General features: G+C 43.9%; 1 protein-coding gene across 1 annotated transcript in view; it reads right to left on the bottom strand.

Moving 5' to 3' along the window:
- MST1R (macrophage stimulating 1 receptor) overlaps positions 1–21,669 on the bottom strand; it is a 397,230-nt gene that overhangs the window by 299,863 nt on the left and 75,698 nt on the right. The window contains exon 2 of the mRNA XM_086938800.1: positions 13,218–14,510. Within this exon, the coding sequence (XP_086794926.1) occupies positions 13,218–14,438 (1,221 nt within the window). The 5' untranslated portion in view covers positions 14,439–14,510. The remainder of the gene's footprint in view (positions 1–13,217; positions 14,511–21,669) is intronic.

Below are 21,669 nucleotides of genomic sequence, written 5' to 3'. Positions count from 1 at the left end.
CCGGTGGTCTCGGACATCACTACAATACTGACTATGATTCCACCTTCGGCCAAATATTTCTCTGTCCTAGATTTGAAAAATGCTTTCTTCAGTATTCCAGTACATGAGGAAAGCCGTTTTCTCTTCGGATTCTCATTGGCTGGCCGAAGCTTCCGCTTCAAGAGAATTCCTCAGGGGTACACCGAGAGTCCGAGTATATACAGTCAGGCTCTAAAGGCACAATTGGATGACCTGGAACTTCCACCTGGCAACGTCATGTTGCAATATGTGGATGATATCCTAATAGCATCGGATGATGAGCAGGGTTGTCGGGATGCTACTGTAAAATTGTTACACCATTTGGCAAAAAGGGGCCATAAAGTGTCCCTTCCGAAATTTCAATACTGTCGAACGGAGGTCACCTACCTCGGTCACCTCCTTTCGAAAGTGGGGAGGAGATTGACGCCGGAGCGCATAAAAGCGATCACTAACATGCAAGTACCTAACACGCAGCGAGAGGTGCGCGCGTTCTTAGGCATAACATCGTATTGTCGTCAGTGGATACCTAACTATGCGTTACTAACAAAACCCCTATTGTATCTGACTACCAAAGAAGTGCGCGAACCCCTACCCTGGACCCCCGCATGTCAGGAAGCGTTTGAGTCACTAAAAACGTCTTTGTGTTCTGCGCCAGTTCTTGGAACACCTGATTACCAGAAGCCTTTTGTTCTTTACGTGCACGAGGCGGAAGGTTGCGCGTGGTCTGTCTTAACTCAGTGTTTTGGGGGGAAGCAGAGACCGTGTGCGTACTTCTCTGCAGTGCTCGATAATGTGGCAAGAGCGCTGCCGAGCTGTCTGAGAGCCACGGCGGCTGCTGCGGTCTCTATAAGACAATCGGCAGGGCTCGTGCTGGGATCAGACATCACAGTAATGGTACCGCATGCTGTGGACATTTTACTGAACAGGACACAGACGCAGCATTTAACAAGCGCTCGTCTGACGGGTTACGAGATGACTCTTTTTTCACCCCATGTAACAATTAAAAGGTGTGCCACATTGAACCCCGCCACCTTGTTACCTATCCCCACAGATACTGACACAAATGATGATGACATACATGACTGTCTGTATAGGACTGAGGAAGAGACAAAGGGGAGGGTGGATCTGACAGACAGGCCCATGGAAGAACCAGACGGGGAACTGTATGTCGATGGATCCTGTTTTAAATTACCAGACGGTACATCGACAGCAGCATATGCAATAACAACATTACAGACGGTGGTAGAGACTTCTAGAATACCTTACAATTCTGCTCAGGCTGCCGAGATTATTGCCTTACTGAGAGCATGTGAGTTGAGTGAGGGGTTGGATGTGAATATTTACACCGATAGCCAATACGCCTTTGGCGTGGCTCATAACTATGGGCGACTTTGGGCAGAACGGGGATTTCTGACGTCTCACGGACAACGTATACAACATGGTCCACTGATATTACGACTGCTAACGGCACTGACACTACCCAAAAGACTGGCTGTGATAAAATGTAGCGCGCACAAGACGATAGTGGATGATGTGGGAAGAGGCAATGCTTTTGCCGATGAGACAGCAAAAGAGACTGCTAGAGGAAAATTACCACGAATGTTTGTGGCAGGGCCAGCACGATGGGTCCCAGATGTTCATATGTTCGCAGACACGGTACAGAGTGTCAAGAACATACAAGGCAAAGCGACGGATGAGGAATTGAGAGCATGGAAGGATGGGCAGGGACGACTGGATGCGGATGAATGTTGGACAGATGTGACAGACAAGAGACGATGGATGTTACCGAATGCGTATGTCCTTCCAGTAGTGACGATGGCGCATGGGCCTGCCCATGTGAGTGCCAAGGGTATTTGCAAATTGTTAGACCCGGTTTGGAGCAATAAAAATATCTCTAAGATGGCCACCAATTTGGTTCGTCAGTGTATGGTGTGTTTGAGACACAATCCTGGAAAGGGTACCCCTGTTCCAACTGGAAATTTTGCACCCCCCTCTTTCCCTTTTGAGGTGATTCAGATGGATTACATCGAAATGGAAAGAGTCAATAACTTGAAGTATGTCCTTGTAGTCGTATGTGCTTTTAGTAGGTGGGTGGAGGCGTTCCCAACGAAAGACTGCACGGCCATGTCTACTGCAAAAATGTTGATAAAGGAATATTTCTCCCGCTTCGGATTACCTAGGGTGATCTGGAGTGATAATGGCACGTCCTTCAATGCAGAATTAGTGAAACAAATTAGTAAAGGTTTGCACATATCGCAGAAGTTTCATTCAGCCTTACACCCTCAGGCAGCAGGACTCGTGGAGCGGTTTAATGGCACGCTCAAGCTCAAGATGGCCAAAATATGTGAGAGTACAGGTCTCCGTTGGCCAGATGCACTTCCCTTAGCCTTGCTTTCCACGAGAGTCACTGTAAATGCAAAAATGGGCGTTTCTCCACATGAAGTGGTATTCGGCCGCCCGGCCAATATCTGGGGAGTGCCTAGGCCTAAATGTTTTACTGAAATACCTTACCCTTTGTTGACAGATTATCTGTATGCTTTGACTAAAGATCTTCGTTCTATTCATCAGCAGGTAGCAGACACTCTGAAGCCGTTGCCAGAGGGGCCTGGACACACCATCCACCCAGGGGACTGGGTCGTCGTCCGAAGATATCAGCGGAAGTCTTGTTTGGAGCCAAGGTGGTCAGAGCCGCGCCAGGTGCTCCTCACTACGCGCACGGCGCTTCGGATCGACGGCAGGAAAGCGTGGACTCATGCCTCTCATGTGAAGAGAGTCCCACTCCCGTTGCCCTATGATCAATGGGTACAAGATGGCATCGCTGACCAGGAGTCTGAACATATCCCGAGGTATGTTCCTTTCTCGGATGCTTCACTGATTGGAGAAGAGCGAAGCGGAATTGAGAATACTGTGAGCTTTACCACTCCTTTTGTTGCTAGCGAAGAGATATCGGAAAGTTCAGCATCTGCCACTGATACACCTGCTTTGTTTACTGACCCCGAAGTGCCAGGGAGCACTCGCTATAATTTGCGGCCCCGAAGAAAATAAGCAACAGTGCTGGAATATGATGGACTAAATACTGGAAGAAGGGCTTAGTGGACATTCTGAGAAAGAAGATTTAGTGGTAGGGATGGACTTGTAAGAGCCCTGGTGTTTAGCCGAAGATTGTGTTCTTTGAGACTATAGAGTGGCGCGGGGCCCGAATTAAGTGCTTCCCTTGTTTCAAATTGTTGAACAGCGACGTTGGAGTTAGGTATGGACGGTAAAAGCCTGCCTGTGAGGCTTTGAAGGACACAGGGAGAAGATCCCTTTTTAAGGGTTGAAGAACCCCTCTGGCCGGTTGAGGATTGTCTGGGACTATTTTTTTAGTAATAGTGTGATTTTTATCTTTTTTGATAATTTTGAACGATTATTCGAAATGTATCCCTTTGGGCGGCCCATTCCTGATGAGGAGCAGCCTTTTGCAGCTCCCCCGAGACGTGAGCCTGATTCCCCCTGGTTGGCCCTTCCCCGAAAGGGTAAAATAGTGGTTATAATTATAGTTTTAATTGCCTTTCTGGTGACTCTTGGAATACTGTTTTTTCTAGATAAACACTATCCCGTTCATACATTTGCACCCACACCTACTGCTGTTCCGGAACACAAAATGATCACTGTTGATTATGGTGAGAGAATGATACGTAAGAATTATAAAGACAATGTTTTTATTAAGACCTTGCATCACGCACATGCCACTACCAACATGACAGATTGCTGGGTTTGTGGGCTTTTGCCTTCTGCTGCTTATAAGAAAGATAGATTCCTTGCTCTTCCTTTGACTCCGGTAAATAGTTGTGTGGGATGGTACACCCTTATAGGTCTTGTTAAATATTTCTAACAGCCAGATTCCCTAACTCCCCGACTGCAGAATAGGGGGTGGACAATGACAATGCGAGTACGCCCTTTGCCTTCAGCTTCCCTTGGACGAATATATACTGACGGACGTTTTGACCAGACATTTATAGAGACATGTGAGAAAAAGTTGGGTCGATTCTTGACACCTAATGATACTGATAGACTTAGGGATAGTTTCATGAAATTGAACGCCACTTTGTCTTATAGGCATCCCCCTAAGAGTAACGACAGCTCCAAGTCTTTGATACCCCTGGCTGTGGTGGGTCCTTCTCCATTTTTCTGTATAGAGGGAAGGGGTCCCATAAAGGTTGGAAATAGCTCTTGTAATGTGACTGCTTCAATACGCCTGCTCGTTAGCCCCTCTTTGATTGCCCCACCCAGTGTCTATTTTGTTTGCGGTGAAAATGGATACTTATGGTTGCCCGAGGGTTGGGGTGGGGTGTGCTACCTGGCTTATATGATTCCTCCTGTGTATGTGGCTCCCTCTGATTACCACAGAACTCATCGACGTTTCCCCAGTCCTCAGGAACAGCCGCTAGAGCAGCGTAAAAGGAGGGAACTGCAGGTAGATGACGTGGATCAGACGGACACTTCATACCAACAATGGACTGATTTTTCGAAGGGTTTGCTTCCTTTCTGGGGCCCTATATTCAACAGTAGAGCTATTAGACGACTCTCTAGGGTAATGGAAAAGGTGGTCCTGATTGAGGCTGACATTACGACTAACATATCTGTTGAGGTTCAGGCTATGAGATTATTTACGATCCAGAACAGGATGGTCCTTGACGTCATACTAGCTGATAGGGGCGGGGCCTGTCGCGTCATCGGGACATCTTGCTGTGTTTATATCCCAGACTCCGCCCCGACTGTTAACTTGGCAGTACAAAAATTGCATAGATTAGCGACTGAACTACACCAAGACAATGGGACATGGTCTCTACAAGGGTGGCTCTGGGGTGCCTTTTCTTTCTGGGGTTGGAAAATATTGATGGGTTTGGTTGGAGTGGTGAGTGTAATTCTGTCTTGCTGCCTTTGCATATATTGCCTTCCTCCATGTTGTTCAATGTGTGCTGCAAACATACGTCCGAAAAAGAAGTTACATGGTCAGTATGCCACTTCTATGATTACTGAAATTCCTGCTGATGCAAGTTGGTTAATGTTTATTGCAGAAGATGTTCTAGACTGAAGAACTAAAGTCCTGCCCCTAGAATGGATGTCGGCACTACCTTTTTGCAAATAAATGAGGCTATAGTTAGCCAATGATGCTAAAAGGAGGGTCTGATAGAATTCACTTTTCGATGCCCTAATTACCCTTTGATGACGTGCGAGTTAGCATCATATGACTAACTAATGCAGCTCGTATATGCATTTATGCTGAATTCATATTCTTACTTATTGCTTATATTCAAATGTATGCGTGACCATATTAGTTTCTTAGCTTAGCCTGTGTGCCACCATTTTGTGTAACTCTCTGTGCCCGCGGGCTCTGCTCGCTCATGCCCCTCCCGCAGGAATACAGAAATATACTAAGACAGCAGTTTTCGTTTCTCGGCTTACTGTGGCCGAAACTAACACGCCTCGTTATCTGTAATGTTCTCATGCCCAGAGACGCAGAAGCCTAGCTCCATGGCCTTGAGCAGAGATAATAATGTATCCCTTGCAGGTGCAGATGCCTGCTGTATGAGAGCATTGTCCACTGGTCTGAGGCTCGGTAACTTTCCACAAGGGGCGTACCCCATTTACTGTATTGCATTATAATGTATTGCTGTGATGCAGAGAGTCAGTCCTCTCGTTCGCACTCCTAGGAGTGAGGTCGGACAGGGCCCTCTCATATGAGTGTTGTTTGGCCTAATAAAGACTTTTGTTTATTCTTCTCCACTGTCCGGCTGACTTCCTATAAGGTAATTATAGGTGAGTGCTGTAAGTCACTCCAGTGGATTTGAGCCACGCTTATCAGATAAGACCTGAGCCAGGGTGAGCATCTTAGAGTTTTCCTTTTTCAAGGAGTAATCGCGACATCATAAATCTAATATAAGGCACATGTCTCCATCATTCTTTTGCACCAGAAAGTATTGGGATGGCAACAACAACCTACTTCTGACATTGGCACCCTCTCAATGGCTCCGTTGGCCAGAAGAGACAGTACTTCCTGCCGCAAGCATGCACGCAAGGTGATCCTTTGTCGGCAAATCTGGCTGACAAGGAAGTGGCGGTGGGGCTTGTTGAAAGGGGAAGGCATAACCCTATTTGACAATCTGGAGCACCCCATTGTTTGTTTTGATCTCCTGCCATTGGGGCACATGGTGTCAAATTCTGCCGCCAACCAGATGCCCATGCTAGGCTAAGGGCATACTAAAGAGGCTTAGGTTGTGCAGCTGCCAAAGTGGGTTTGGGGGGAGTGGATTGGGTCGACCTCTGGCTTTGGGCCCCACAAGGCTTGCGGGAGCCGTGGCCAAAAAAGGACTAAGCCTGCTGGCCATGGTGGCAGGGGGGAATGGACGTGTCTGATCGCCAATACCATAGCCACAGAAGGGGTGTAAGGCAGAATGCGGCTTTCATGGGGTCACAGAGAGGCCCAACAACTTAGCAGTAGCCCTACAGTCCTTCAATCTCTCCAACCTGGAATCCGCCTTGTCTCCAAAGAGAGGAGTTCTATCAAAGGCCATGTCCATGAGGGAGGCTTGGACATCCCCTTAATAGCCAGTAATTCTCAACCTGGCTTGACATCTGACCGCCACAGAAAAAGCAATGGCTCTGCCCAGTGAGTCAGTCGTATCCATCCTGCATCTAATTGTGAACTTTGCCGCATCTTGCCCATAAACAATAGCTTGGGTGAGTATGGCCCAGGCCTCATTTCGAACCATGGGCAGCACTTGCACAACTGTATCCCACACAGTATGGGAATAACAGCACAATAAGCATGCAGTGTTTACGGTCTTCAGTGCTAGGCTGGCGGTAGAGAAAATCCGCTTACCGAAGATAACTAGCCTCTTGGTTTCCCAATCCAGTAGGGTGGTAGGGAACGTGCCAGGATTTATTTGGGAAGCGGAGGCCTGGACCACCAAGCTCTCAGGGGTAGGGTGGTGAGAGAGGAGTGCTGGGTCACTGAGAGTGGATCAAATGCAGTGAGCAGTGATCCTGTGCACATGCATGTTTGTGCAGAGCTTGGCATAGGCCCTGAGCAGGACATCAGTGAGGGCTTCATTGAAGGGTAGTAAGGGTTCTGATGGGGATACTTCCAGTTGAAGTACCTCCGTCCAGGCATTGGTCTTGACTTGTACCATGGCAAATGTAGGTCCAGGATCTCAGCTGCTATCCAGACCACCACTGCAAAAGAGGCCCCTTACTTCGTAGCCACTGGGGCAGGAGAGGGAAGGCCAATGTACGGGGAGATATCCAAACCACTGGCATCAGTCAGGTCCTCATACCTGTTGTCATCGGCCATGAACTATGCTAAGGTGTCATTGTAGGTGTAAGGATCCTCAGACCCCCTCCATTCATGTTCTTCAGAGAGCCCTTCCGGGAAATAGGGCTCCATCTCCAATTCAGCCTGTGTGGGCCTTGTCGGAACCAGAAAAGACATCGTGTGACGCCGGTTCTGCTCCTTATCGGGGTTGGGAATCGCGATTGGTCCGGCACCAGTGGAACGGTCCTTGGAGTAGGATGTTAAGTCACAGCCATGGCAGATCCAGATCCAATAACCAATCCTAATGTGTCGAATGGCCCAAGAGCAGAACAGCATGAGGAGCCCCAGTTGAAGTCCCATCCAAACCAATAGGACCTGAAGATGCTCCAGAAGAGTATGACCCCCCACACATGAGGCTCATGGCCTCATAAAACTCACAAAGTTGGGATAAGGTCGCTCCAGCATTAAGAAATTTGGGAAAGCGTAGAGAAGACCCAATTTCCAATGCTGACTGCACAGGAACCACCCGCAAATGGAATTTGTGAGCCATTCCCTCGCGTCATCCGAAGAATGGGAGTGACGCAAAGAAGTCGATGAGCATTTTGACTTCTTGAACAACGTCTTATGGGACTTACCTGAAGAAATCCAGGAGTGCGACGAGGAACAATGGGGATGACTCTGGGAACGGTCCCACGGCCTTCCACATCTACGGACCTGGAGCGGCGAAAGTCCAATTGCAAGTGGCCAAGAGCTTCATGGCCCACACACGGATGGCCTTGGGGTTCATGGTCTTGCACTTAGCACAGGACGTGAAGCCATGGTCCCTCTCCAGGCACCACAGACACACCAAGTGGTGGTACATCACTAACATCAGTCGATGACAGGCTCCACACGGCTTGAACCCAATGGGTTTCTTCGGGGACATCTCTAAAAAATAGAAGAGAAACACTAGTCATCTACAAAACATAAAAGTAAGTCAGTCAAAAAGTGACTGAGAGAAGATAGATCTGAATCCACGCAGATGGTCCCAAAAAGAAGATAGTGAAGTCAGCACGCTGGGGTGACACCTATATAGGCTCCGGAAAGTTACTTACAGGGTGGTCAATGCAAAGCGAGGGCGAACGCCACCACATACCATCTCGTAAGGGGATTGCTCGAAAGATTTCTGGCTCCAGACTGATGACTGGGGAATATCGAAGGTAAGGAATCTGCATCTAGAAGTCTCTATCAGATATCAAGGATAAGAGACTAACATCTTTCCAGCACTTAAGACAGAAGAGAAATTGAAGATGAACTATGATTGTATAACCCTCCTCCTATTCTGTGTGAGTGAATTAAGAAATAACACACATGAACATCTTAAGTGCAGTGGCGTAACAATAGCCCCGCAGCCCTTGCGGTGCAGGGGGGCGAGCTCCAGGCGAACTCCTCCTGCACTGCGCAACAGGTGGGCCTCAGAGCTCCTGACTGGCTCCGGAACATGGGGGGGCCCCTCTATGCACTTTGCATGGGGGTCCCCTCAAGTTTCATTACAATACAGCTTAAGTGAGATTTCTGTGTGCACACAGTACTGTTGTCCTTGGTGGGAAGGTCACTTTGCGCCAGGTACTGACATGCCTCATGCTCCGTGGATGGTTCAATACCCTTGGCAACAGCTGCATCACTGTGCTGTCTCCCAATCCACCCTTCTACACAACATGGCCAAGCCCTGGAGAAATGTCACTTGTGCCAAGAATAACAAATAACCAAAAAAAACAACCACAGAAGGAAAATGTTGAATGTTTTTAAGATCTGTACAAATTGTCTTAGGAGTTAAAACTTCAAAGACAGCCACACCAACATGTATCCCAGAAATAATCCTCAGGCAGTGATTTTGAAATACAAGGTGGATATGCCAAATGCTTCATTCTGCCCGACATAGATTACAGTGGCAGAGAAACTACACAGGAGCTATAAGGTATTACTAAAGCTTAATAGTCCTAATAGATGAATTACAAGAATAGAGCAAATCACAAAAGAGCAATTAGATAGACTGGTCAAACCATTCAACAAAACACGTGGTTTCAGATGAATTTTAGAGTTTGAAATATGACCTGAACAGAGTACACTGTATTACAGGTGCCCAAAATTGCTGCTTTGATCCTGTGACTTGGCTAAATAGTGGCTAATCCCACCTTTTTGTGTTTTGTTGATGATTCTTCTCAACAAATAAACTAATCTATTACTTCTAGGATAGCTAACAGTGAAATGCAAAACACATATGCCAGACCATTTTTGCCATGATAGAGGGTTCGTCCTGCATTGTTGATCAAGTGAATGGGATGGAGTTGAAACAACCTATAAACTCATTAGTAAGCCCATAATATTTTCTCTATAGAGACACAGGGCACTCCTCCAGCCAATAGAGGATGCTTTCAGAAATACAGATTTACATACCTGTATCCATTAGAACTATTGGTAATAGTGCTCAAGGAGTATGGCCAAGGATCTTCTGTGCAAATCTAAAACAAATGGAAAAACGAGACGAACCCTGATGCACCAAATGGTGAAGTTAGGGTGTACTTGAGTGTACCAAGCCTATCTTGATATGAACTCTTTGGTCCAAATGGTACTATTTGATCCAGTCGAGGTCTGCACCAGATACTCCTACTGACTCTCCAAAGCAGTTTGGGAGAATTATGGTGACCCACTGCATTGGTGGTGGGTACTTTTGGGAGGTCGAGGGTTGTCAGATAGTAGTCCTGGGAAATGAGTATGTATTTAGTCATGTTAGTCACTAGAGAGGCCAAACCCATCAGTGAACAGAAACCGGAATGGCAATCAAGAAGAAGTTAAGGGCCCCTCTGCAGCTCTTATACTTGTTTGGTCACCTCTTTTAGGGGTTACTACTACAATACTAAGTTGGAGGTCAAGTGGTAGAAAGTTTGGTCTTTAAGGCCAGTAGCTAGTTTGACTGCAAACACAGTATGTTTTAATGGGGCATTGATCACCATTACTATATTAATGTTACATATTCTAGTGGGAATTTACACAAAACCCAGTTGGCTGAAGCAGTTCAGCACATACTATTACATTTTAGTGTGCAAGAATGATTATAGAGAGAGGAAATTAATTATTCACAAGTACAAGCAGGAGACTTGAGCAGCAACTCTCAACGCCTGTATATGAGCCACTTTATGGTAGACAACACCCACATTAAATTGATAGTTTTGGGCTTCCTGCCTGCAATGTAACCAGCTAGATCTCAATAAAAGCTTGAGCCAAAACAACCACTTTTGTAAAAAGTGCTGGCTGGTGAGGATGACGAAGAGGAAGATGTTAAATGATTTAGAGATCATGTAAAGGTAGGGAAAATATATGCACAGAAGACTGACTCCATTTTATCAGATGTCAATTAGAAAATCTCAACTATGTTTACTACTTTCAACATGAAAGGGATAGAGAGCCTGCACTGCAGGCTTCCCATAATGAGCCCAAATATCAAAAGCCGATTTTCTCTGGTCAGTTTCCTTTCCCAATATGTTTCATGCAACAAAACCGTCTATGCCCTACAAACAATCCCATATAATTAGAGAAATACACATTTTCAATACATTTCCAAATTCTACAGATGTTCCCAAATTTTGGAAACTTTTCCCATAATACAATAGTTGTACCACAGTCTTGTCCAAGCAAAAACAATGTCATTTTGTCTCACTGTTCAAGGAGACCTTTTAAGGCATGTGCAAAGTGGGCTTTGGCTCAGGGCCCCAGCCTTTCAGCAGCCCCTGATACAGCCAGCTTTGTCCTGCTTTGTCCTGCAGAGAGTCTAGCCCTGACCTTGAATAATTCTTAAACAGATGGTTTTTAATAATTTTCCTTTAATTTATTTTTAATGTGTGTGATGTGTCAGAATCTATTTCAGACATTTTGCAGAAATATTCGTTTGTTTCACGCAATGTCGATAAAAAACGTTTCCTTTAGATCAAAACAGGACCTTACATATGAGAAATGGGATGGTGTCAAAGAGATTATTTTCAGTAATATCAATGAGGTGCGCTGTGTTACAATATTGAAAACACACATCATCCCTGAATATTAGATGCAAACACATTCAGAATTCAGAGTAGTGTGCCTGTGCACTGTCAGTGACCTGGCCAATGAGGGCAAGAAAGAGCTGAAACTGGAACATAAATTCAAAGCGGTTCCAAACAGGGGCCCCCAAAATGCGTTTGGCCCAAGGCCCCCAAAATCCTTAAGATGTCCATGACTGTTCATTGTATTAGGGTGCCAGTACATCTTTACAGTTGGGAGTAGTTTTTGCTTGCACCACAGTCTCACTCATAAATAGGACAAATTTCAAAGAGATGTAAGTTTCCTACCGCGCTGGAACAACACCTCACGAAGAAAACTATTAATTCACTAGCAATCTCCATGTACTCACCGTATCCTCAATTTAACAGGCTATATCAAAATTTCTTTTGACCACATTTCCAAAAATACCGGTCAATGTACATTAGAAGGCTTCAATATAGAGCACCTATCCGAGATCACATGATTGAATGTACCCATTGCCAGAGCGCATACTGGGCCCCGCACGTGTTAAAATAGGTCTTAATGATACAATTTTAACAATTAGATAATGTAGTTTCGAAACAAAATGTAACACTTTCTTTTGTCAACTTCCACTACAAAATGTCTCCATCCACTTTGATATCAAAATAGTAAACATTTTGAGCATCCAACTACTTCAGTACTTCAAATTCTCTTCCAGATATTGGTTTATGCCTCCAATTTAGTAAGCTCATACATTCACACTTTTACACGTTGAAAACTGGTAATAAGAGTGCTGTTGGACGACCATAATGCCTATTGTAGGAGGACTGAAAATACAATTCAGTTTAGAAGTGTACTATGTAAGTTATCAGTTTCAACAATGGTAAACATTAGCGTACGGTAACCGAAGTTTTGCTTTGAAGAGCTAATTTATCCTTCCACCCACACATTTCAAAGTAGATCAGTGCTCTTTACTAAACTGTTTTTACATGTGTTAGTGCTAATTTTCATTTTTCGAAAAAGTCTTACCTTTACTAGACATATCTACCAGACTCCGGAGCTTTGAATCTCATGTGAAGCCAGGTTTTTAAATACCACTCAATTTCATTGAAAGCTTTCGTAACCGCTATCAAACCATTTTCTTTCCTACTTTTCTATTGTTGCAGCACTAATCATGACCATGGAACCCACTACAGGGACCACGGAGTTGGGTAGTTCATTTCACATGATTCGAACCCCAAGGGTCCATCATTAACCAGAGTTCCATTTTGAACACTGAGATTTCCTAGAGTAGTAATCAATTACCAGAGGAATCAGCAATTCCAAGGCAGATTCCCCGGAAAATTCATCGTTCTCACCCTGCAGTTCTCCCCGGAGATCTTTGGCTGCATCCTGCAAGCTGAAAGCTCCAGGGGAAACATCTGATGACGGCAGTAAAACAACAGAATCCTTAACTCCTACTTAGGTGTATAATTGGAATGCCAATCCCATCCGGAAGTGAGGGTCTCTCGTCATGAGGACCTATGTCCTGTGACCATGGCACTGGAGAGACACGTGGCTAAAAAGGGTTTGTCATGTGGTTGTCACGCCTATACAGAGATGTACACACTATAACAGGTTGACACAAGAGGCGAGCATGAGTATGCAGTGTGCTGTTCTCTCTGCCTCTCTAAATGTTTGGATCAGGGGAAAAGGAAAGTAGGACACATTCACTTGCAAAATTGCACAGAGTCCTTCACATCTGACAGAATGCACAAACACAGAGTCTCATCACTCACTGACTGAATGGCTCAAAGGATTGGCCTCTATATATATGCAAAGTGGCACCAGTCCCTAAAAATAGACCTTAGGAAACATCTGTACTTACATCATGTGGGCAGTACTCAGCATCTTGGTAGAATGTTAGGCCCCGGGGCAGCGGCACATCATTAGTGTTGCTGCAGCAGGCTTTCATCCCTTTTTCCATTTCGCTGTCAATCATGTGCAGCGGAAAAGCGCACAGCGCAGACTTCCTACTTGGCACATCAGTGTCACCCTCACTGATGGCAAAGGCTCCAAACAGGACAGGATCTGTAGGGTTAATGTTCATTTCTTCTGCCAGCAGTTTGCCAGCATTGGTCAAGTGGACTGCTTGCAATAGGTTAAATAGCTTATCCTTGGATTCCACCGCCTGTCGTTTTCTCCTTCTACGCTTCTGCTCAAAGCGACACTCCAAAATCAGCTCCCGATAGCCGCTCATCTCTCTATGTTTGGTGCTCAGTCGCAGAATCCTGGAGTGGTAAGAGCTGCTAATGATTGATTCTTTCTGCACTGTTAAGAAGTACACATATTCTTCCGTATGAAATGTGTACACGTAGTGAATTGGGTAAGTGTCCAGATACTTGGGAAGCACAGTCAGTGAATGGAAGTCCTTCATAAACCCATCTTCTGTAGACTTTAAGGTGCGAATGGACAACGATTTAGGGCTGAAGCTTGAGTGGACAGTCCTGTTTAGGGTTGATGCCACATAGAAGATAGAAGAATGGAGGTACTGAATCACTGTCACTTTGGTTCCCAATGGGCTGGCCACACAATCTGGGCAGTCGTTTGCATTGTTTTGCACTGTTTTGTAGAGACAGTCCGTATCTTCAATCACTTCCTTTGAATCGAAGTTTAATCGGTGCAAGTAGCATAAACCATGTTGAGAGCTTCCGCAGCTGTACAGATAATCTTCGGATGGATCACTCACCAGGACTTGATTATCTGTATTCTCCAGTCTGCTCTGATCTTGCTGGCACTGGGCACAGATATGGCATTCACTGGAACCTACTGGGCCGGTTTGCAGAATGTGTACCGTAGTCAGGTCTTTATTTACTACATATAGTTTATTCCGCACCGCAACAAAGATTACATCCTTGTAAGTCACCACATTCTGGATAGAGCCATCTGCCATGAAATTGGGAAGTGTATATTCAATGGGTTGGTCTGGAATGTAGTTATATGGAATAACTGGGCACTGCCAAAAAGCAAAGGTGATTGGGTTCAAAGTAAGCAACATAACCAGAAACATCATGGTTGTACGCCACATCCTAGCAGGATAGTTGTCCATCTTGACGACTCCTGATGTCACCTTTCTTCTGCGCTGGTAAGCTCCTGGAGAGTTAGAGACATTGTGTCGCACCTGGAGCAGGGCGAAAAAAACACAAAGGAAGCATTCAGATCAGCGTAACCAGAGTAATAACGTAGGTGTCGATCTAGTACATAAGTAGCACATACATGTGATAGACTGCTCTTCTGGAGACTTAAATCCAGCCACCAATAGCCCATGCACACATTTTGATAATTTGCACACAATTTAAAGACATTCAAGAAAAATGTTCTGTAAAATATACACCGAATGATGTGCTATCTACTTCATGCTTCAAGGATGTTGCAAGTTCCTGTGGAGTTCCACAACCATATGAACAAAGAGTCAAACGGCAGAGTTATTTTTCACTAGCTTCACAGTCTCAGTGGACATCTAAAAATATCTTACTTTATGGCTGGTCGTTTTTTTTGTTGTAGTATTTGCTTACTAGCCCCCAAATCCCTCTCGCTTGTTTCATCACAAGAAATGTAGAATATGCAGCTAATCGTTTGTTACAAGCTCACATCTTCAACAGTTTAATGAAAGTCACTTTTAAAACCAGCTGCTGATTCGATTGTGTGGCAAAATTGAGATAGCTTCAAGTCCCTACCTGAATACAGCATGCCTCGCAGAGCAGCCCATGTGCTGCCCAGGCTCGACCTAAAAATAGTATTGAAGAGCGGGCTCTTTGTGGACAAGGACATTCACAGTCAGATTTGCTTAGAAAGACATGGTTAGTTATAGGACAGAGCGCTCCTGCAATTGGGCTTGGAACTGCACAGCGTCCATTTTCAGAAAGTAACTGAGATGGGATATTGTTTACAGGGTGATAGTTACCACGTTATTGCTATTCAAGTTTAATTACCCGTGAAGTGACACAACATGGAGAGACTGGAAAGAGTCCACTATAGGAAATGAGAGGGGCCAAGATTTTACACAAACTTTCAATATTGCACTACTGATGTGGCACAACCCATGTAGGAACAAGGTTAATGGAGTTAATAAACTGCATAATATTTTCTTGGTAGTGCTGTGGGAATTGCATCTTTGAGCTATGGCACGAAGAGTTAACAGGAGTTTACTTGAAGGCCTATGAATAATGAATCATTGGAAATGCAGATTTATCATTTGAGGAAACCTGGAGGTGGTCACATGGACTTCTACCAATATGGTGCCACTATAACTACGTATGCAAGTGCAAAACGTTGCATCACTAGTGCGCTATTGGTTGGATGCCCATACACAGGGGCATAAGGCACCCCTCACACTAGCATATTATGCTGGGCTACCACTAGCCCCATGTGCTGGTGAGCTGGGTTCACTTAAATGCTAATTGGTAGTTTAATGGTCTGTTCAGTCTGCAGGTCTTAAGGTAAAATGCTCATAAACAGTTTTAGAGAATACTACGGAAGAGTTGTAGGCCCTAGGCTAGCGTGCACAGTGAAGGATAGAAATGAATAAATACATTGGGGATACATGCACAGAAAGGGAATAGAAAAAAATAACCACGAGAAAGAAAGGTAAAAAAGGACAAGCAAGGATAAGAGCAAAAGTTGGCTCGTCAAATGAGAAAGAAAGAACGAATGGAGGGAAGGAGGGTTGCAAGAATGAATAAGACCTTAAAGGTAAGAAGCAGAAAAGTTGAAAGGTAGGGTAGAAGAGTGAAATAAATTATTGGAATAAAGGTTCAAATGATGAATATAGTGAAGGGTGAAAGGTTGAAAGGGAAGAGTGAAAAGATGGGCAGGTGAAGAGTGAATGGATGCAAGGATGGAAGAATGGGCATGTGGAGAAAAGTGAATTAATGGATGGGTGACAGAGAAGAATGAATGCATAAATATATTGATGGGTGGTTGGGTGAAAGGATGTTTGGATAGGACAATGGGTATATTGATGGATAGGTGAGGGTATGGACAAATGGATAGATGGATACATGGAAGGGTGAAAAGATGAATAGGTGGATGGAAGGAAGGAAGATGAAAGAGCCTGGTTTCCTCGGTTTGCTTGCTCGTGTGATTAGAGGTATGTTCAAGTGGGGGGCGGCATTTTAATTTTCTGGGTACTCCCTTGCCGAAACAGTTGCTTGTTACAGCTATACTAATTACAAAAATAACCATAAAAATCGATATTGAAAATAAAATGAAGGTCAGCTAAGGCTGATAAGAGTGGGCTAAAGATGTAGAATAAGGTCAAGGAAAGGTCTGTCGGTGTCACAAAGGCCTCGTGTGAGGGGTATAAAGGCAATCAACAGCGGAAAGAAAGGTTGAAGCAGGCGTCATGAGAAGATAGTGCTAATTCCATATTCGTGTATCACACAGAAATGATAAACACTGGTAGTGGCTGAACAGGTTTTAGCCCTAATTACATTGCGTCATTGATATCAAACCTCTTGCGTACATGCTCGCTCAGTGATGCGCTATTAAAAGTGCCTTTTTGGCACAGTTCTCAAAAACGCAATTTGATGTTTGCAACACAAAAGTGTAATTAGGCCAACTTCTGCTGGGCTTAGGCTAACCTGACACTCCAAGCTCAGAGTCTCGTGTTTCTTTCAGTAGCTGACTTTAAGGAGGGGATTATGCCATGCGTGTTGTTCCAATCCCGGACAACAGGGACCAGACAAAGTGCACCCTTGAGAAAGTTGTCTTCATAGAATATATCACAACAAGAAAGGGGATTGGGGCTTTAAGTGCCGCACCACACGTCAGATTCCCAACAGTTACTCAAAGCAAGGGTGCGAATGGTCTGGGCTACAACCCCCTAGAACCCAATTTAGAACAAATGAATTTGTTCTGTATATCTATTTACACAAGTTGACCTCGCACACCAAAAGGCTGTATGGCAAACACAATGTTAGTATTCAATCAACATTCATGTTGTAACTAAGGTAAAGTCAAACTGTTCTCCCAAGGAATTGGTACAAGTCAATTTTTCTTCGTTATGTTCTCTTTATTGATTGAAACACTCGCAGATAAAAAATAGCCAACGCGTTTCGTCCGTGACCGGACTTCTTCAGGGCTTTGCGCAGTGCGTTCCTATATTAATGGTCTCATCCGTCCTGGCCGGTGTACAGATAGTCAGATTTATGATTAAAGAGTTCGCGGATTTAATTATACATCCTTTCATATATGGATCCAGTAAGAAGTAGCAAGAGATCAGAAGGTAATGCCTTAAATTCGGCGAGTCCGTCGTGTGTGTGTGTGGTCGTCTGGTATCCGGATTCTTGCTACTTCTTACTGGATCCATATATGAAAGGATGTATAATTAAATCCGCGAACTCTTTAATCATAAATCTGACTATCTGTACACCGGCCAGGACGGATGAGACCATTAATATAGGAACGCACTGCGCAAAGCCCTGAAGAAGTCCGGTCACGGACGAAACGCGTTGGCTATTTTTTATCTGCGAGTGTTTCAATCAATAAAGAGAACATAACGAAGAAAAATTGACTTGTACCAATTCCTTGGGAGAACAGTTTGACTTTACCTTAGTTACAACATGAATGTTGATTGAATACTAACATTGTGTTTGCCATACAGCCTTTTGGTGTGCGAGGTCAACTTGTGTAAATTGTCTTCATAGAATACCCTGTATAGTGAAGTAAGATTGGAGTAGCAGCACCCACTGATCATAGAAAATGGAACAAAAAATATAAATAAATAGGAATATAATGAGGAATTTCAAGTTGTCTTTAATGGTGACCCATTGACAATATTCACACGTGAAAAAGAAGAGGTGCAGGCTACCATAGGGTTAACTGTATTTCATTATCATTTGTATCCCAATGACCCACACAAGTCTGGAGTTTGACTCTTGCCATGCACATTTCTCTGTTCCGGGTAGTATCTTGTTCCTCGCTTTAGGTACTCTTCCCCTATTTCAATTGCAAGGCGCAATAACTTGCTTTGCCTTAGCCCTCCCACTCATCCTGGGATGCAACACACATTTCTATTTAGAGGCAGGACTGTGCCCTTGCATGTTGGATGCAGTAAAAGTGAAATAAAAAGCATATGTTATGCTAAGAAATACTTGATTTACAACAAAGGCTTTCTGAAAGTACAAGTAGAAAACGTGAAAAAAGTAGTGTGTTGCAATAGATTTGCCCGACACTTAAAATACGACTCATCAAAAGTGATGTTACAATGTGTGAGGCATCTTTTAAAGATCATGACAATGATCTTAAGTCAGAGTGTCCTCATCCTATGGAAGTAAATCCAGCAGGTGACTAGTGAAGCCCATGTTTTAACCTTGTCAAATACTGCAAGGGGTTCTACAAGGCTGCACATTATACTGCTTAGCAATTAAAACCTCCATACACCTTCTATTCGGTGCTTCTTCTTGTTTGGGTGAAGAAGCTTCAGCGGTTGAAGAAAATGGTTTTCCAACTGCTGAGGAATGATTCTTGCTAGGCCCAGCTAATACGCATTCTCCACAACTTGTATCTGGTTATTCTGCTGGTTTGGATCCAGTATAAGACCGTCTTGATGTCTTCCTCTCAGACCCAGACTCTTGCATAACCTCAGGGGTAAAGTCCCTTCTGGCCACCATCTAGCAGGTTTTCAGCCTACCAACAGTGGCCAACTGGGCTACGATGGACAGCCATCATAGGGCTTCACATCTGGTGTGCATACATACCCAACACCACGTGTATAGAATTTCTGTCTCGCTGACAGAATAGGATAGCTTAGACATATACACCCTGCTGCCCATTACTTCTCAAGTGCCATGTCATTAAGCATCTCCTTGATTCAGTCAACTAAGTACATGAAAAATATGAATACACGTCAGAAGTCCACAAACAACTCTACTCCTGCCTACGAAACCACTAATCACCTCATCAGAAACAGAGTGGAAGGGTCTTTGACCTCTCAAGATATACGAGTACTTTCGACTTATTTTTATCATGGTTGCTCTTTCTCTCGCTCTGCTCTTCCTGAACCAGAGAATGTAAATGCCCTTCTTTCCTTTAATTTATCGTCGTCTTTCCTAAAAATATTTATGCCAGGATCCTGATAAGAGCACCCACATTTCCCCTGCACCTTCTGGGACCTGGTTCATGCTCTTAAAAAAAAAAATCAAACACAGGAAAAGGAAATAATGGCATCTAAAGCGCCATTCGGTCCGATATGGCATTAGTTTAGAAATTAACAACAACCTCCACTGTTGGACAGCGATGCTGGACTGCTGCAAACAAGAACTGGTCCTTCACCAATGCAGGCGTTGTGTTTCTTCAAAGATGCAAGACTCGGCTGTACCAATTTTCCAACATCTACAGTAGCCGTTGTTGGGCTCATTTTTTTCTCCTTGCTACCCATATTGAGTGTTTTATAGTGTAATTTGCTATGTATGATGCTCGGTCCTCAAACATCTCAATAGGGGTCTTCAACTAAAGCCATCATAGTTGCACTTTGCCAACCTTGCCTCCCTGTTGTGATAAAAATTCACTCTTAAAACCCGCTTGTCCTAAGTCTGACTGGTATCAGCTGAAATACCGGAAAATCTGATGAGTTACCTGGGAGAACGGAAGTAGACGGCTTTATGAACCAGAACAAGGTTATACCATTCATAAAGTAAAACATGTTCCCAATCTATAAAGTAACATCAATAAATGAACGTGTCACTCACCAATCAATCTGTCTTTGAAGAAAGTAGGGTCACTTCTGCAGACATCACAATGGTTGTCCACCGAGGTGATTTCACCTGGACCATTAAAATGGAGAGAGAAAGAGAGCTGCAGTGCACAGATTGCAGAATATATTTCAACTGTGCCACTACCATTTGTGTCCATATGACCTATGAATGTTGTTGGGGAAACCAGGTGTGGTTCTAGATTTACAAAATGAAATTATTGGTGGTGGGTATGTGGCGCATGAAATCAGACATGGTCTTTTGCGAACAACATAGTAGGGTACCTGCTGCCGGTTAAGCCAGACTCTGAAAAGAATAGGGGGAATGGAGTTAAGGAACATGTCCATATGGCCCAGAAATGAGGCAGTGAGAGTGTGACTGTAGCCTAGCACTGGAGAAGAGCCTTGGTTCCTTAATCAATGCAACCCATGAGTGACAAGACTACATAAGTCGTCTTTTCCTGTCAAGGTGTGTCCTAGCCACCTGTTTCTGATTACCAGATGTGACCTGGAGTAGGCCAGTCCCTCCATGTTCATGAGGCCCAATGTTTCCAGATGCAGCTTTGCAAGTGAACGGAGGGAGCAGACTGTGAGAGAAACGTGTAGAGCCTGCGTGCCCATGCTTCACTAAAATATATATATATTTTTTAAATCGCCTCGTGTCCCAGCATCTCCATACAATGTCAAATTTTTCTGCAAAGATTTGAAATAGGACATATGGTGACCCATATTTTTTTTTGGTGACCCATATTTTAATTGTAGTCCTATTTATACGACTGATACTATTTTTCCATTTAAAGAAAATCTAGTCATCCTACAAACAAAGTCATTTGTTTGGTTGTCTTGTAGTCAAGTCAAACACCTTTTATTACAGGGTCAGATAGTTCAATGAGTCTAATGCTTATCAATACAACCTTATATAGTAAACATGCAAAAAATGTCATCATGAAAGCTTTTCTAGTTTACCAGCACTGAAAGAAAGACGAAATGTTGTGTTGGACTTTTATTTACAGAGAAGATAAAAACCTTTGAAATTAATACATCTCTGTGAATTATAGGAAATATTTCACAGTTATACCTCTTTCCATGAAGTAGGTGTTTTTACAACCACTAGCGAACGTTAAATAGAAAGGCTTAACCATGCAAAAAAGTTATGTGTTAAAACAAAATAATTGTCTTCACAAATATTCTTCATAAGGAGTTAAAGTATGTTGAAACGGATAGAAAAAACGAATACACAATACAATATCGTCCATGTATTATATCGACACATTTATTTTAAATAGCTATTGTGAAAATAGAGGATTTGTTGAAACAAGTGGGGACACAAGGCAGGAAGGCCAATATTTAAACATGCATTATAGTAGCACACAAATCCTTATAAGAGTGTCTTAATACAGTTCTGAATTCCATTCTGCAACGAAGGTATTTTGCTAATGTTATAATAAAGCAGAACGAAACACACACTAGCAGCACCATATGTACACATTCCATAAAGCAGCCATGTCCATGAAGAATCAGCAAACGTATACAAACAGAAAACATTTCATAAACACAGGCACACAAAATGTGAAAGCATTCTCAAAGT

This window comes from Lissotriton vulgaris, chromosome 9 (assembly GCF_964263255.1).
Source record: "Lissotriton vulgaris chromosome 9, aLisVul1.2, whole genome shotgun sequence".
NCBI lineage: Eukaryota > Metazoa > Chordata > Amphibia > Caudata > Salamandridae > Lissotriton > Lissotriton vulgaris.
Note: the sequence above shows the minus strand (reverse complement) of the source record. Positions and strands in the feature narration are given on the sequence as shown.